General features: G+C 41.3%; 1 protein-coding gene across 1 annotated transcript in view; it reads left to right on the top strand.

Annotated features, from left to right (window-relative positions):
• aatf (apoptosis antagonizing transcription factor) overlaps positions 1-19203 on the top strand; it is a 129429-nt gene that overhangs the window by 73584 nt on the left and 36642 nt on the right. Inside the window, exon 11 of the mRNA XM_072469568.1 lies at positions 7828-7899. Coding sequence (XP_072325669.1) covers positions 7828-7899 — 72 coding nt within the window. The remainder of the gene's footprint in view (positions 1-7827; positions 7900-19203) is intronic.

Here is a 19203-nt window from a genome sequence, read left to right on the forward strand (position 1 = left end):
TCACGAGGTGAGAGGACCACTAAAATTGATTAAGGAAAAATTGGTGAGTGAGAAATCGGAACTTACATTATTGGATTACGTGTCAAATTTTAGGGAACGATTAAATAGAGCAGGTGAATTTACTAGACAACATTTAAAAGTTGCACAAAATGTGGTGAAACAGATAGTGGACAAGAAATCCAAGGTTCGTAGTTTTGCCAGTGGAGATAAGGTTTTAGTATTGTTACCAGTGGTAGGTGAACCTTTAAAAGCAAGGTTTTGTGACCTTATCAGATTGAAAGGAAATTAAGTGAGGTGAATTATGTGGTTAAAAACACCAGATAGAAGGAAGACTCACCGAGTGTGTCATGTGAATATGCTTGAAAGGTACTTTGGAAGGGAAGAAGAGAAAAAAAGGAGGTTTTAATGATTCTAATTCAAAGTGACGAACCAAAGCCATTTGACTGTGAATTTGACATACCTCAAATTAAATTGGAAAACGAGGATGTTCTTAACAATTGGGATAAATTGTTGAATTACCTTCCAGAGGAAAAACAAACTGACCTGAAAGTGTTATTGATATCACGTGGGAAAGTTTGTGGAGATAAATTGGGAAGTACTAAAATGGCTATACGTGATATAGATGTGGGAAATGCTGTTCCAATCAAACAACATCCATACAGACTTAACCCTTTAAAATTGGCACAGGTTAACAAAAAGGTTGAGAGTATGCTTAAAAATGGCATAATTGAAGTTGGTTGCAGCCAATGAAGCTCACCCATAGTGATGGTACCTAAACCAGACGGTACCCAACGGTTGTGTGTGGACTATAGAAAGGGTAATGCAGTTACAAGATTGGACTCTTATCCTATCCCACGTTTGGAGGATTGCATTGAGAAAGTGGGACAATTAGGTTTTATTTCCAAACTGGATTTACTTAAAGGTGATTGGCAGGTACCTTTATCTGAAAGGGCAAAGGCGATTTCAGCTTTTGTGACCCCAGATGGTATATACCAATTCAAAGTTATGCCATTTGGCATGAAAAATGCCCCAGCCACATTTCAACGGTTAACTAACAAAGTTGTTTCAGGATTACCCAATTGTGCGGTATACATTGACGATCTGGTAATTTTCAGCCAGACATGGAAAGAACATTTAAAACATCTGATGGAGTTATTCGATCGACTTCAGGAGGCTGGTTTGGTGATAAACCTAGCCAAAAGTGAATTTGGAAAAGCCCAAGTCACTTTCCTTGGCCATACAATCGGACAGGGTCGAATGGTCACACGGGATATGAAGACAACAGCTATTGAGGAGTTTCCAATAGCCTCAAGACAAAGGGAAATAATGCGATTTCTTGGCATGAGTGGATTTGATTGAACATTTGTGCAAAAGCTTTGTAGCGTGGTTGCTCCACTGATGGACTTGTCGAAAATTTCAGGGGACAGCGGACTTTCAACAGGCATTTGACTGCCTGAAAGCTGTGTTGGAGAATTAAAAGGGACTCTGTGATCAGATTGAACTAAAGTATCTGACTTTAAAGAGAAATGCCGAGGTGTAGAGGAATGGATAGATCTGGCAGAGACCTACTGTCAATCAAGATGGATTTCAGTTGGAGAAAGAAGAACAAAAAAAAAAGGACTATGTCATTATACCTGTTTGCGCGTGTTGTTTTTTGAAACAAAAAAGTATATTTACTCTGTGCATTTCTTAAAGGATAGTGAAAAGGTGAAAAATGAAACCATCTTGAAGTTGATGGTTTATTTTTTTTCTTGAGGGGAGGTGTCGTGTGAGAGTACCGTTAAGAAATGTACCTTTAAGAAATGGGTGTTTATCAGTGATGTCAGACTGTGGGTGGTGCTGGGCTGTCTGTCAGCTTTTTACTTTTGTTTTAGGCTGTTTGCTGCAGGGTGTGTTTTAGTTTCATTTTCAGTGTTGGAGCTGAAGCCAGACCGAGCAGGTGTACTATTGGATCTCTCTGACATGAAAAGACTATCTCCTGATCATTTGGTGAATTCAGAATTATAAATGTTCTCAGTCGTGAATGTAAACCTAATGTGCCTCTGTTAAAAGGTGTTTCTTTTGTCTTCGGGATGTTGTTTGTGAAGTTATTGAGGATTACTTAGTGTTGTATTCTTTGGGGGTTGTATTTAAATTGATGATTGCTAAGATGTTCACTATGTTTTAAAAAGGTTAACTTGAGTTCATAGAGTAAACATTGTTTAGCTTTTTAAAAATACGTTTCCATTTCTGCTGTACCACACCTGTAGAATGGGCCGTGTTCTCCCCATACCACAATCTACACTTTGGGGTTCTCTAAACCCTGGCCCATAACAGGATAACCTCACATTTATCCACATTATACTACATCTCCCATTCATTTGCCCACTCAGCTTGTCCAAATCACACTTGTAGCATCTCTGCATCCTTCTCGCCGCTCACCCTCCCACCCAGCTTTGTGTTATCTGCAAATTTGGAAATATTACACTTAGTCCCCTCATCTAAGTCATTAATCTGCCTTGTAATAGCTGGGGTCCCTGCACCAATCCCTGTGGTACCGCACTCATCGCTGCCTGCCACTTGGAAAAAGACCCATTTATTCCTACTCTTTGTTTCCTGTCTCCCAAACAATTTTCTATCCATCTCAATACACTATACCCCCAATCCCATGCACTTCAATTTTACATGCTAATCTCTTACGTGGGACTTTGTGGAAAATCTTCTGAAAGTCCAAATGAGCCACATCCACTGTGTTCCCCTCATCAACTCTACGAGTTACATCCTCAACCAATTCCAGTAGATTTATCAAGCAAGATTCCCTTTTGTAAATCCATGCTGACTGCGTGATCCTGTCCCTGTTTTCCAAATGCTCTGCTATTAACTCATTTATAATGGACTCTAGATCTTTTCTCACTACCGACGTCAAGCTGACTGGTCTATAATTCTCTCTTTTCCCTAAACATCCCCTTTTTAAATAAGTTACAGTGGCTATCCTGCAGTCTATAGGAACTGTTACCAGAATCTATAGAATCTTGGACGATGACCACCAATGTATTCACTATTTCCAGGGCCATTTCCTTAAATAGTCTGGGATACCGATTATCAGGCCCTGGGATTTATTGGCCTCCGATCCCATCAATTTCCTCAATACCATTTCTCTACTGATACTGATTTCCTTTAGTTCCTCCCTCTCAGTAAACCCAACGTTCCCCAACATTTCAGGAAGGTTATTTGTGTCCTCCTTTGTGAAGATGGAACCAAAGTAGGTATTTAGTTGGTCAGCCATTTCTTTGTTCCCCGTTATAAATTCCCCTGTTTCTGACTGTAAGGCTTCTACATTTGTCTTCACCAATCTTTTGCTCTTCACATGCCTATAGAAGCTGTTACAATCAGTTTTTATATTCCCCGCCGGCTTACTTTTGTACTCTATTTTCCACTTCTTAATCAATCCCTTTGTCCTCCTTTGAATTCTAAACTGCTCCAAATCCTCTGGTTTGCTGTTTTTTTCTGGCCAATTTATATGCCTCTTCCTTGGACCCAATTCTCTTTTTCCTTAAGCCATGGCTTGTCCATCTTTCCCATTTTAGTTTTGCACCCGATAGGAATGAATAATTGTTGCAGTTCACCCATGCGCTCTTTGAATGTTTGCCATTGCCTATCCAAATCATCCCTTTCAGTAATGTTCCCCAATCCATCATAGCCAACTTGCACCTCATGCCATCGTAGTTTCCTTTATTTGGATTCCGGACCCTAGTCCCTGAATCAACTCCGTCACTCTCCATCTTGATGAAAATCATATTATGGTGGCTCCTCTCCAAGGGGCCTTGCACAACTTCTCATACACAATATTCAGTCTAGGATGGCCTATTCTCTAGTTGGTTCCTCAACGTATTGGTCCAGAAAACCATCCTGTATACACTCCTGGAATTCTTCCTCCACCAGTATTGTTGCTAATTTGATTTGCCGAATCTATATGTAAATTAAAGTTACCCATAATTGCATACATCTCTAATTTCCTGTTTAGTCCCATCCCCAACATCACCACTGCTCTTTGTGGGTTTAGATACAACCCTCACTAATGTTTTTTGCCCTATGATATTTCTCTGCTCTACCTATACAGATTCCACATGGTTTGAGCTAATATCCTTCTTTAATATTGAGTTAATTTTCTCTTTAACCAGCAGTGCAAATCCACCACATTTTCTTTTTTGTCTGTCCTTCCTAAATACTGAATACCCATTTTAGTTCCTATCCCTGGTCACCCTTCAGCCAAGTCTCTCTCATCCTGACTATATATGTTTGTATCTATTTGCACGATTAATTACCTACTTTATTGCGAATACTTTGCACATTAAGGGACGAAGCCTTAAAGATTTTAACATTCCATATCCCAATCCCACTATTTTTCACTGTGGCCCTGTTTGATTCTGGCCCTTGATTTCTCTACCTATCATTTTGCTTATTCCCCTTTGTGTATTCTGTTCTTATCCTTGTTTCCCCCTCCTCTAATTGCATGGTTTCCCATCCCCCTGCAGTTTTAGTTTAAACACTTGCCAACCATTCTAGCAGATACTCCCCAAGGACAGCAGTCCCGGTCCTGCCCAGGTGCAACCCGTCCAGTTTGTACTGATCCTAGCTCCCCTAGAACTTGTCCCAATGTCCGAGGAATCTGAAACCCTCCCCCTCGCACCATCTCTTCAGCCATGTATTCATCTGATATATCCTGCTATTTCTGCTTTGACTAACAAGTGGCATTGGTAGCAATCCTGAGATCACTACCTTAAAGGTGCTGTGTACGAAGACCACTGGCTGTTCATCCTCCCCCTCCAGAATATCCTGTAGCTGCTCTGAGACATCCTTGACCCTCGCACGAGGGCGGCAACATACCAAATTGGAGTCTTGTTTGCGGCCACAGTAAGGCCTATCTATTCCCTTTGCAATCGAATCCCCTATAACCGTTGCATCCCCAAACTTTTTTTTAACTCCTCCCCTGAGCAGCAGAGCCAACTGGTCGTGCAAGAAATTTGGCTGTTGCTGCTTTCCCCTGAGAGGCCCCCCCTCCCCCCATCACCACCAACAGTATACAAAGCGGTCTAGCTGTTTTGCAGGAGAATGGCCACAGGAGACTCCTGCACTGCCTGCCTAGTCCTTATACTCAGCCTGGTGGCCACCCGTTCCCTTCCTGCTTATGGAGTCTTAGTCTGCCGTGTAACCACCTCTCTGTACGTGCTACTCACGATACTCTCCATCCCAGCCGCTGCTCCAGCTCCGAAACCCGGGGTCAGAAGCCGCAGCTGAAGACATTTTCTGCGCAAATGCTGGCCCCAGGTGCTAGAAATGCTCCCGGATTCACACACACAGCAGGAGGAGCACACCATGGCTTTGCGTTTCCTGCCATGACTTACCCATTAAATTAAACCTTGGGAAAAATACTTAAAATCAAATAACATCAATTACTCTAGGGCCATTCTTCCCTAGTTCTCATTACTACAGAATAAAGCCCTTGTAATCTATAAACCACAAAATAAACCTTGTAGGTTATAAGTGATAAAAGTAGTAAATACTTATCTGACTATACTCATCCAATCAGCTGCTCCCAATTGCCCCACCACATTTTGAAACCTACGTCACCTCAGGAGCTCCAAACTCCAAGTTAACACACGATTTCCCACTGCACTTTCGTACTGTTTTCAAACTCCCGACTGTATCTCCACTCGCACTGTTTTAAATCTCCCGACTATCCCTCCACTTGCACTGTTTTCAATCTCCCGACTGCCTCTCCACTCGCACTGTTTCCGATCTCCCAACTGCTTCTCTACTCGTGCTGTTTCCGATCTCCCAACTGCTTCTCTACTCGTGCTGTTTCCGATCTCCCAACTGCTTCTCTACTCGTGCTGTTTCCGATCTCCCGACTGCCTGTCCTGCTGATTACTGATGCTGTTATTGTTATTATGCAAAAGCCAAGTTTTACATTATTCTCCCTTTTCAGAAGTAATCACTCTGTACTATTTCCTTCTCCCAGGCTATTTCCTCTGTGGCCAGCCACGAGGAGTTGCAGGAGGAGTTGCAGCGAACCTTCTAGTTTGACAATTTAACCCTCCCCATGTGATAACAGTCTTGGTCTGCTCTGTGTCCTACTCTTGAATTCCCAGCTGACCTCAAAATTTCACTGGGCTAGAATTTACTATCGGCGACGAAGCAATCGCGCTCACCACTGACCTCAATGAAAGCTGCTCACAAAGATCTAGTGGTCTCTCTGGCCTGAACTTCCCCTTTCTAAATGACATTCTAACTCCAGCACCCAGTCAGGGGGTCTCTTGGCATGCAGCTGCAGTGATGTCAGCAAGCGAGATAAACAGCCATTGAAGTATTCCCACAGGCAGCAAATCAGGAAATTAAAAACACTTATGCCTTCCATTTTAAGTTAAATTTTCAGTTCATAAAGTATATGATTATGATGGGATTAAGGTAGAAGCTAAAGCACTATAAACAAACTTAAAAGCTACTTTTAAAATGTGAATTTTCTAACTTTAAAAAAAATACATTTTGAGTACCCAATTAAGTTTTCCCAATAAAGGGGCAATTTAGCATGCCCAATCCACCTACCCTGCATATCTTGGGGTTGTGGGGGCGAAACCCACGCAAACACGGTGAGAATGTGCAAATTCCACACGGACAGTGACCCAGAGCCGGGATCAAACCTGGGACCTCAGCACTGTGAGGCAGCAGTGCTAACCACTGCGCCACCATGCCATGCCGCCCTTCAACTTTCTAACATAATGGAGAAATTTGACATTCTACAAATATAAAGTTAACTATGGTCGGGTGCTTAGCTGTCAATATGAAATTGGAACACTTTAGAGACACCCAGGTGTTGCTTTTTCACGGGTTTTTATTGTGAGACCTAGCAAGGTAAAAGTTTTGTCAATTTACTGATTGCTTAGGGAATGAGGTGGGGGGAAACCTCAACCACACGCCCTCTGGCGAAGTGTAGAATCATTGACAGCCAACTTTTGGGTTTCCCTCTTTTATTCTGCGCACATGCAGACCCTCGCAGTTTGCCGACAGTTTCAGTGGAGCACTGACAGTTTTGTTGTCATTACCGCCATAATGTTTGTTATGAGAATTCTGGGTGTACACCAGCATCCTAAAACTCTGCAATATTATTAATCTTTTTTTGTTTTAAAAATGTGAAGTACCCAATTCTTTTTTTCCCCCAATTAAGCGGCAATTTAGCATGGCCAATTCACCAACCCAGCGCATTTTTGGGTTGTGTTGCGATACCCACGTAAACACTGGGAGAATGTGCAAACTCCACATGGACACTGACCTGGGTTGAACCCGGGTCCTCGGCGCTGTGAGGCAGTAGTGCTAAACATTGCACCGCCCTGCCACCCCGCAATATTATTAATTTAAAGGTTAATAAAAACTATATTTTCTGCAAGCTCAACTTGAATTTAAAATATATGATGTCAGTGTCAGACTAACCAGACCCTTAATTTGTTCAATTGGCAGCTTCTAATTTATTGGAAGAAACCACTATCAACTTAAATTGGTCTTACTTAGGCTATAATTATCTATCAAAAACTGCACCTATGTCTAAATCTGTGAATGGCAGATGTGTACGAACATGTTTCAACGCTGCCTGTCCTTCTTGAACTGTAGGATTTTATTTTGGAGTATGCTGTATAAGGGAGTTTCTCTGAAGGGTTAAAGCATTATACGTTTTGTTTACTGATGAGAGAGGAATAATGGTCCAATAATACAAATACTCCATTGTTTTTAGGACAATAAAGCAAATTAAATTAAAATGAGAAGAAAATAACATTTTTGTTTCTTTCCTGCCAGATACCACGTTCACAACAAATTAGTGAGTTTCATGGCACCTATTGACCATAGTGCAATGAATGACGATGCAAGGTAAGTAATAAATTATGGTCATGAAATGCATTCCATGGCACGATGATATTGACCTGTTCTTCAACCCATCACCCACCCCTTCTCTTGCTATCAGATCACCATTTGTCACTGGCATCAAAGTATAGCCATGCCAAATCTACCAAAGTGATCTTGCTTCTTCCATTTCTCTAATTATAATGTTACTGAAAGAGAAATCATTGGAAATTTATGATTGGCCTGAGGTACATTCTCTTCTCAGATTGACTGCTATCACTGGGCTTTAATCGCTTTTGTACTAGCCTGCAGAGTGAACTGAGATATCATAAAAAATGTATGTGGGATTTGGAAAGCCATAAAAAGGCTTCTCTTCTCCATAACGGATTTAAAAAATGCTGGAGTAAAAGCTTTTTATTGCAACCTAACTGCCCCTTTTGGAAGGAAGGTTTTGAGAGCCCAGTCAACTTTACGTAAATATGTGTCTTTGTCTAAATGTGTAACTTTATGGGGAAACTTAGCGTTTGTAGATTCTGCAGGGTTCAAATTAATGGTATTAACGGGCATTAAATTAAGCATACTTGGCTTGTTACTTTTGTAATTTTGAAGGGCGACGTTTTTGATAAATGAGTAAACTGCTGTTTGCTCACTCTCGCGAGGAATAATGAAGCTGGAGAACTTTCATTTGAAATCCATAACCAGAGGGGCAATAATGGTTTTCTTGACAGTACAAGAAATAAACCCATTTATTTAGCTTTCATACCTACCTCTTCTTTTCCTATGCTCGTCTTTTATATTTTTGGCACGATTAGCCTTCCTGAGTTCTTAGAAGGTGGCATTCGCAAATAGGCACTGAATCTAGTCCATTAATAATGGCCAGTAGTGAGAACAGAGTTTTACTTTCCTGGGATTCGGATCTCCAGAGATAAAGGAGAGCAACAGAGATTGCTAATCATAGGCTATGACTTCTCACTAACTTAACCACTTTGCTGCAAACCATAATACAACTTAATTATTTTCTTAAAATAAGTCAGAGTTTTATTCAGAAATGTAAAGTATTTATGTTGTGATCTTTTAATAACCATGGGTCTGCTGCATACACTTAAAGTCCATTGTTCTCAACAAAGTGGGTTCAGAATAAGTGGGAACCCTTAAATGTAAATTAGTAATATATTCATAAAATATAGCTTTTGGCATTCATTTTAATTCGGTTTGATTAATTCTGACAAGTACAAAGGTAGCTTCCACTAAAGATTAAGGTGAGAAGTTTCTTGTTACTTAACTCTTTCCAATTAATTGTCATATTCTTCAAGTCCTCTTGAGAAAGCTGAAGATTCGGCACCTAAAATGATTAGCCAGTGATGCTACGTGTGGAGAATGTTTGGAGAAAACACCAGATGTGCCAGCTTATAAAGGTTGTAGCATTGTAGCAAACCATTTAAAATCTGATGCTCAAGTGGCAACCAGGCTTTGAGACGGGTTATTCTGGGGTAACTATTTGTATCCTGCTTAACAGTAAGGAATTGGAAGCTGTTGAAATTACTTGAATGTTTATTGAGAAGTGGTCACATCTATACAAGTGCTTATTCCCAGATCTGGAATCTACTTGGATTCAAAACACATTTTGAAAAATTTATGCTTTGCTTTGTTGGAATTATTCTTCATTTGGTCGAGCATCATCAGCCATTGCCGGTGATTAGCGGAGTGCATCAGATCATTGGAGCCTTTAGTTTTTTTTTTAGAAGAAGTGACATCCATTAAACCACAGCAAGTCGAGCAACTGTGGAACAGCAATGCCACTCCCGAGGCTTGAAATGCTTTTTTTCAATGAAAAAGGGCATTATTGAAAAATGTAGGGTTGTGTATATGTTGGAACAAAGAATCTAAATGGAAGCCACTTTCAGATTGTACTAAATCAGCCAGGTATATTTTGTGCAAGAATTGCATATCCAGTGCTGGTGAAGAGGTATAGTGTGCCCATTAATGCACCTAGCCCACATTACAACTTTGCCCACATTTGAAAAGTATTTAATTAACTGTAAAGTGCTTTGAGATGCCATAGAGTCAGAGTTTTTACAGCACGGAGAGAGATCCTTTGGCCATTTGCTTTCAAGTCTGCCATCAACTCTCCCACTTTCCAGCAAAAGGTCCTCGGCCTTGTACGCTATGGCATTTCCAGTGCTCATCTACATACTTCTCATGTTTTGAGGGTTCCAGCCTCTACCACCCTTTCAGGCAGTGAGTTCCAGATTCCAACCACCCCCGGGTGAAAAGGTTTTTCCTCATATCCCCTCTAAGCCTACTACCCCTTACCTTAAATCTATGCCCCTTGGTTATTGATCCTTCCGCTAAGGGGGAAGGTTCCTTCCTATCCATGGCCCTCCAAATGTTATACACCTCAATCAGGTCCCCCTCCGTCTTTGCTCCAAGAAAAACAACCCCAGCATATCCAGTCTCTCGATAGCTGCAATGCTCCACCCAGGCAACACCCTGGTGACTAATCTCTGCACCCTCTCTAGTGCAATCACTTCTTTGACCTGACATTGTGAAAGATGTTATATAAATGCAATTCTGTATTCCTTTCTTTGAAATGACAATCTTCTGAAGTCTATGAAATATACTTTGTGACTGTAAAAGGGCTAGAGAAAAGATTAAATCTTTCGTGGACTCCAGAGTTCCATGATGCCTATAATCAGGACAATGTTTTATTGATATTTATGATCACACCTGGACCATTAACTAATTAGATTGATTTTGCAATACATAAAATTTGCTCTGGCAGGATTTGCAGTATATACTGGTGCTGATAAATACACTAACTTTTCTTGTTGTAGCAACTGTAAATAGAGATTTTGTTTTAAAGGAAGCATAATCATTTGGTGCAATTATTGAAGTTTGTAATTGAAGGAGATTGACTTAAAGTAGCAAATCTCACCATGGGCTGCTGCCTTCATTTTAATTTATCTTCTATTTACCACCTGTATTTTTAATTCCATATTGTTACTTCAATATATTTAATCATTGTCTCCTCCCTGGAAACTGTTCACTGCTACAATAATTCAGACCAGAACAGGCCTAGCTGCAAAAGGATTTTTCTACAGCCAAAATTGATGCTTCTATTTCTAGATGTAAACAGCTCGCAATTCTGGAAGGTCCTTGGTTTCTCTTCCTTCCCTACCCGACAAAAATAGAATTTGCTTCCCTGTAGCACATGTAAGGGAAGCAAATGAACTTGATTGAAAGGAATCCAGTGAGGTGAGCTCTCAACCTTCTGGTTGGGAGACAAATGTTCAATCATTTTCCCTGTTTGTCCATCTATCTCCATGCAGTTGAACCTACTTGTTACGTAAACAATGCATCCTAGGAATAGAAGCACTCCAATCTTGAGACGATCTCTTGTAAAGTATTAAGAACATTTTTATTTCACTGTTTTTTTTTCTTTTTATTGCTCTTTTGGTTAGTTCTCTTCTTACCTACTTCCCTCTTAATTTTTTGGAAACCAAAACATGAACTGAAAATATGGTGAGGCACATGCAAAGAGGTGATTCTGTTATCTTAAATCCAATTGTGTATTTTTATTTGTGAATTACTTCTCTGTGACTAACTTTTCAGTAAAACTGATCGTACAGTTATTGTGGGTGGAATTGTCTCAAAATTCGGCAAAGTTTCAGGTTCAGACTAAAAACCGGCATGCACCTCTTCAGATACACAGCCGGGTATTCACTCCAGATTTTCTGACACTCCGTGCACAAAGAATGCGGCACTGACGGGGCTAGCCGGCTCCACAGAGATCGGGGTGCCACCTTTAAAGGGCGCACTGATCTGAGCTGAAAATCAGCTTCTCTTTCTCTCCCCCAACCACCCAAATGGCACTCTCCAAAGGACCTACCCCTGGCAGTGCCACTGCCTGGGGTTGCCAAGGGGAAGTGCCGGAACACTGCCCAGGCATGTCGCTTCCCACCTGGGGGCTATATTTACCTCTGCACCCCCAACGTGGTTTCGTTTCTGAAAGCCAGTAGTGATTCCCGTTGGCGTGACGTCTCGCTGGCTGAGTGGGACAGTACATCTAGGGCGGAAGTAGCAGCATTAAGCCCTCTGATCATATTAAAATATAGTATAATAAATGCTAATCAGGTGCGCACCCTTCCTGGGCATGCATCTGATCGCATCATCGGAAGGGAGGCTGGGAAGACCACGATCGGAAATCTCACCGGCACAAATCTCGTCTTTGGCCCCTCGAGATTTAGTGGCCATTATGGGATATGCGTCCGTGGCTAGCGTAGCTGCTAAATTGCAGCCTGTATCTCTCATCTATATTGCATTTGTAACATGCAGTGTACCAAGTTCATAGTAATGGTCAACTGGTTTGGTTTGTATGCCGTAGCTTATCACTGACCTGGGGAGTGATTGTGTGATGTGGTGATTACTGTGCTTGAATACAGGATCACATGGATTTGGTTGCATCTCCACCTTTTGACAATCTGGACATGAAGAATCATGCCCCAGCACTCATTAAACCTCCACTGGAGCCAAGTGCCTAACTGAGTGCCACACACGTTCTCACCCAAGCAACTATACACGTTTGCACCCAAGCAACTAAACTCAGATTTCTGAGATGCAGTATTGCACCTTTCTTGACATGAGATTCGTTGAAGGAAAGAGAAACTCTCTCTAAATATATGCAGATTCCGAAAAAAAGCCCCATCAATTCTTTTAAGTCAGTTCACTATTGTGTCACAACCCCGTGGGCTAGTGTGTGGTCAATTCCAGTCCCACTTGGACCCAGAGTTGCAAAACAGGTGAAATTAGATTTTATTTAAAATACCAGAGGTCCTTGGTTGAACCCAATAAACTGCAGTGACCAGATTTGTAACTTAAAATGCAAGTAACCTTTTATTATGTATAGTATAATTAAGTGGACTAACTATTACCCCTTTCCCAATCTCCCCCTTCCTAACTTACCTCACTCTCTCTATATAAAATATACACACACCACAAGAGGGGAAAAGGTGATGGAAAGTGAAATAAAATAATTTAAAAATAAAAGGATAAATTTCTTGAATGCACTTTCAATGTCTTTCGAAAGTTCAGGCTTTTGTTTTGGTGGTGCTTCCTTCTAGGCTTGAAATGATTTTCTCTGGCAAGGATGTCTACTTTCTCTGCCGCCTCAGCATCATTTCTGGTTCACAGGAAAAGATGTGCCAGGCAGTCACTGCTTTCAGAACAATAGAGCAGTTCTTTCACGTCAGCAAGGAGGAGAGAGAGATTTCCTTTCACTTCCCAGGTCTAAGCACACCTGCCCAATTCTCTCAAAGCATCACGCAGGAACTAATCACTGACCGTTGTCAGGCATAACGCTGTCCCTGACCAACCCACCGGTAGCCAATTAACCTATCGAACCAACTCTGTACAAACTTGCTTCCTAAGATACACTCGGTGCCGAGGAGTCTGATTTTCCCCTCTCCAAAACACAAAGCCTGTTGACACTGCCCTGCAGGCTGATTCAATATTGAGTCTTCTGCTTAAAGGCGCATTCTGATTATGGCTTCACGGACCAGAATAATAAAAATAAGGGCAGCATGGTGGCGCAAGTGGTTAGCACAGTTGCCTCAAAGCGCCGAGGTACCAGGTTCGATCCCAGCTCTGGGTTACTGTCCGTGTGGAGTTTGCACATTCTCCCCGTGTTTGCGTGGGTTTCGCCCCCACAACCCAAAAGATGTGCAGGGTAGGTGGATTGGCCACGCTAAATTGCCCCTTAATTGGAGAAAAATTATTGGATACACTAAATTTAAAAAACAAAACAAAAGAATAATAAAAATAAAATAAAAGAAGTGGGAGCAAAGGAAATAAACAGGAAGGACACTTACAATTTCAAAGCTGTATAATTGAACTGATTTGCTAGGCTAATCTTTTTGTATGCAAGTATGAAACCTGCCGAGTTAGAATAATAAGGGAAATGGGTGGCACAATGAGTTTGGGACTTTACTTGACCTCTTGATGTGAGTTTGAATATAACCCAGACTGAAATGAGAATATCTTTCCTTCATTGGCTTGAAGTTCAGAGGGAGGGGTTAGTCTGCCTAATCTGCTTAAACAAAATCAGCCACAGTTTTAGTTCCGTAATTAGAGACCTTTCATTATGATTTCTCCCATAACCACATCGACATTTGAGTTTTAGAAATTGACTTAAACCCCTTCTTCTATTCATTTCATCACGTTCTCATTTGTTTGAACTCTGTTTTTTTTTTTTGACTAAATTTAGAGTACCCAATTCATTTTTTTCCAATTAAGAGGCAATTTAATGTGGCCAATCCACCTACCCTGCACATCTTTGGGTTGTGGGGGCAAAACCCACGCAGACATGGGGAGAATGTGCAAACTCCACACAGGCAGTGACCCAGAGCTGGGAGCGTACCTGGGACCTCGGCGCCGTGAGGCAGCAGTGCTAACCATTGCGCAACCGTGCTGCCCCTTTTGAACTCTGTTAACTAATATATAGGAATGTTATTGAAAGTTGCACTAACTTGGTGCAAAAACTGCATATCGATATATACCATAAACATTCTTTTGCAATTAGCTGATTATAATGCTTCAACTGTCAGTTGTCTTCCCTGTACCCTTATCTCTAGTCTATCTGACAAGTAGCAATAGACCGGCCAAGTATGCAACATAGATTTAATCAGTTTTTACAAGAGCAATATTTTAAAGTTATTTTACCTTTTAACAGTGTCATTAAGGAGCCTCATTACTCTTTTATTAGAGCATTGTAACTCACTCTATTCTTATCAGATTATAAAATGAACATAACTCATGCCACATATTAGATCTCTTGTAAAGGGATTACAGCCTTGCATTAACTCAGATTGACACGGTTTATAATTTGCTTGTTGATACACATGCAGCGATGTCATGCATTTGACCTGCAGCAGCGTGGAGGAAAGGGACACCCATACATCATCATTAAAGATGGCATCCGCTAAAGAATCAGAGCCACAGGGTCTTCCTGCAGTAATTGTCATGAAGGACAAAGAAGGCACTTTCAAGTGCAAGCTGAAATCTAAAGTCTAGTTTAAACATGAATGCTTGAAAATTATGGCAGCATTGGAAATCTACAGTGGATTCAGTAGAAGCGTTTGAATCTTTAATTATGACTTTGCTGACAGTATTAATAATCTGGTATTTTGCTTTGAAACAAGTTTGCTTTCTCAAAATATTGATGAGCTTTTGTTGTATTCCTTCATACGGGAAAGAATTTCTTGTATATCAGTCTTTCTGTTTAGTAGTGATCCGAAAGTTCTTTTGAACCCAAATACATTTTATTTACAGTTATTAAACAGTACATTCCTATTTTACTCCATTCTATTTCACAAATTTCTGTTCAAGTAGTGGGCCAGATTCTGCTGTCAAAACAGTGGTGAAGTTGATGGCGCTCGCTATTATTTATGCACAAGTGATGCAACCTCGGGTGAGAGGCAACTGTGGTTCAATACCAATATCCAAAAGTTGCTGTCCATGTTGCAATGCTCCACTTTTTAACTGCAAAACGGAATCTTCAGTTTGCCTCACCGTTGACATGCATTACTGTTTTTGGTATTTGTGCGCTCGATGCAATCTAAACTCACTGTGGATATTCATGGCTAGTAATTACATGAGTAAGTACATTTATATTTTTTTAAAATTCCAGTTAAGGGACAATTTAGCATGGCCAATCCACCTACCCTGCACATCTTGGGTTGTGGTGGTAAACCCATGCAGACATGGGGAGACTGTGATTAAGTAACGTTGCGGGGGAACGTTATAACCACGTTCATATGTTTTAGTCCTGTCCAAAGCTGGAGGATTACTGGAAGGAGGTATTTAGGGTAATCTCTAAAGTGTTGCACATGAAACTGGACCCGGGCCCTCGGGAGGCCATATTCGAGGTGTTGGACCAACCGGTGCTGGAAACGGGCGTGGAGGCAGATGTTGTAGCCTTCGCCTCGTTGATCGCCCGAAGGCAGATCTTGTTAGCGTGGAGATCAACCTCTCCACCCTGTGCCCTGGCGTGGCAGGGGTCCTGCTGGAATTCTTAACGCATGAAAAGGTCAAATTTGAACTGAGGGGAAGGATGAAGGGGTTCTCCAATTCATGGCCGTTATTCATTATGCACTTTCGAGAATTAGATCACATCGAACATTAGGGGGGGTTGGGGGCTGGAAGGGTTGGGGGGAGGGGGACTGTATGTGTTAATGGTGACTATGGGTGATTCCTGATTCTCTTTTGTCATTTGTTTATGTTAACTTGCGGGCCAATGTCTGGGGTTTAGTGGGAGGTTGGGATCCTTGTTATTGATATGGGGATTGACATTACATTCGTTACTGATTATTGTTTATTGTTGGGTGTAAATTTGGAAGAAAATGTGAAAAAGGAGAATAATTTTTTTTAAAAAATGTTTTAAGTACCTTTTTAAGGATGTGATGTGGTAATGACTGGGGCACCAGAATTAACTTTTACAAATTTGGAGTCTCATTTCTTCAGGTTGTGGATTGTTTTGGGAAATATGAAAATTCAGTTTTATTTCTACTTTTCCTACCCCTCTTTCTCTTTCTCTCTGTCCAATATTTTATTTCCTTTTCACAGAAGAAAAACACTACTAATGCTGCAAATCTAAAATATGAACAAAAATGCTGCAAATGCATGAATTGTCAGGTGGCATCTGCTGGAAGACCTCCAACCAAGTTAACAGTTTCCCTCGTCACAGATGAAATGAAATTAAAATCGTTTATTGTCACAAGTAGGCTTCAAATGAACTTACTATGAAAAGCCCCTAGTCGCCACATTCCGGCGCCTGTTCGGGGAGGCTGGTACGGGAATTGAACCGTGCTGCTGGCCTGCCTTGGTCTGCTTTCAAAGCCAGCAATTTAGCCCTGTGCTAAACAGCCTCTTGATGCTCCCTGACTTATGGAATATTTCCACCATTTTCTTTTTCTTTCCCCCTCTTTATTTCTCTTTCTCCACCTGATTTAACCCACCCTCCTTCTCAGTCCTTCCATTGTTTAATCCTTAAATCTCATTGTTTAAGAAGATACTCTTGTCGGTTACCCTATTCATTGAGATTCCAGATGCTCCCTTTACTAAGTCATTATCAGCATGTACTTTTAACAATTTGGGCAAAATTTATTTTGAGCTGAAGTGTTGTAAGGGCAAGTATAACTCATGCTGAATGCCATTAGATATCCAGGTACAATAAATGGTTCAGTTTTGCATGTCGGCCAAAGAGTGTTGGATACAGTATAATTTTCAGGCCATCAATAAAGATGGCTAGTTGCTGTGCTTGACTTCATAAGAGATATGGTTGAATCAGCATAGACATTCCAACATAAACTTAATGAAGACAATTGACACTTAATTTAAAAATGACGTTGAAAGCTAATTTGTGATCTACAGATCTAAACGTAAAGGCTGTTGACTCTCTTTATGGGTAACTGAGGACATGACAAACTTAAAAGATCAAGTCCAACTGAAGTATAGTATTGGTAGTCAGTAATGTTCCAGAATTTTCTGGGAGATGATATGTCTGTGCCAAGGTGCTTTCGCCATGAAGAAATGCTTCGAACAATTATTTTGTATCTGCATGGTAGAAGACACTAAAAGCATCCCGATAATAATAGAACATCGAGGGCAAAAGAAAGGGAGGAACTTGAAGCAAAAAGAAAACTTGAACCACTAGAGAAAAAGCACAAGGAAAATGAATGAAACTAAAGGCTGACTAGTCCTCTGGTCTGATGGCTGCGGGGATATGGGTGCACTGGTTGTAATTTTCAAAATTTTCTAGCTTTTGGAAAGTCCCAGCAGATTGGATAAACCTAAATGTCCTATTGAAGAAAGGAGGGAGACAAAGTAGGAGACGAGAGGCCAGTTAGCCTGACATCTGTTATTGGGAAAATACTGGAATCCATTATTAAGGGGAAAATCAGCATGACATTTTAAAAAACATAATACAATCAGGCAAAGTCATTGTGGTTTTATGAAAGTGTTAGATAACAGTCAGTAGATGTAGTGTATTTGGTTTCCTAAAAGGCATTCGATAAGGTGTCATATTAAGTTGTTGCACTAGATAAGAGCTCCTGGTGGTGGGGTAAATATATTAGCATGGATAGAGGATTGGCTAACAGGAAACCAAGTGAGGAGAAATGGTCATTTACAGATTGGCAAACTAACAAGTGGAGTGCCACAGACATTGGTGCTGGGGCCTCAGTTATTTTCAATCTATATTAACAGCATGGGGCTGTTTAGCACAGGGCTAAATCGCTGGCTTTGAAAGGAGACCAAGGCAGGCCAGCAGCACGGTTCAATTCCCGTAACAGCCTCCCCGAACAGGCGCCAGAATGTGGTGACTAGGGGCTTTTCACAGTAACTTCATTGAAGCCTACTTGTGACAATAAGCGATTTTCATTTTTCATTATTATAAAAATAGAATCATTTCATTTCATTTTCATGACTTGGATGACGGGACCAAGTGTACTGTAGCCACAATGCTAGCATTGTGGATAGCATAATTGCTTCACAGCTCCAGGGTCCCAGGTTTGATTCCGGCTGGGTCACTGTCTGTGCGGAGTCTGCACATCCTCCCATGTGCGCGTGGGTTTCCTCCGAGTGCTCCGGTTTCCTCCCACAGTCCAAAGATGTGCAGGTTAGGTGGATTGGCCATGATGAATTGCTCTAAGTGTCCAAAATTGCCCTTCGTGTTGGGTGGGGTTACTGGGTTATGGGGATAGGGTGGAGGTGTGGACCTTGGGTAGGGTGCTCTTTCCAAGAGCTGGTGCAGATTTGATGGGCCGAATGGCCTCCTTCAGCACTGTAAATTAAATGATAAATTTGCTGAAATACAGAGATGGGCAGGAAAGCAAGTTGTGAGAAGGACACTAGAGTCTGCAATGATCGGTTAAGTGAGTAGACCAAAACTTTGCAGATGGAGTATGATGTGGGGAAATGTGAAGTTGTTCACTTTGGTTGGTAGAAAAGCAACATGTTATTTAAGTGGCTAGAGGCTTCAGAATGCTGCAGTACAGAGGGATCTGGGTGTCCTTGTACATGAATTGCAAAAAGCTAGGATGCAGATACAGGAAGTAATGAGGAAATCAAACGGAATGAAGGCTTTTATTGCAAATAGTGGAGGTAAGGGGGGAGGGATGGATAAAAATAGCAAAGCTGTGCTGCAACTGGACAGGTATTGGTGAGACCACACCAAGAGCCTGCACGTAGCTTTGGCCTCCTTATTTAAAGATGGATATATGACGTTTGGAGGCAGTTCGGAGACGATTCACTGAGTTGATTCCTGGGGTGAAGTGG

Source organism: Scyliorhinus torazame, chromosome 12 (assembly GCF_047496885.1).
Source record: "Scyliorhinus torazame isolate Kashiwa2021f chromosome 12, sScyTor2.1, whole genome shotgun sequence".
In the NCBI taxonomy this organism is placed as follows: Eukaryota; Metazoa; Chordata; class Chondrichthyes; order Carcharhiniformes; family Scyliorhinidae; genus Scyliorhinus; species Scyliorhinus torazame.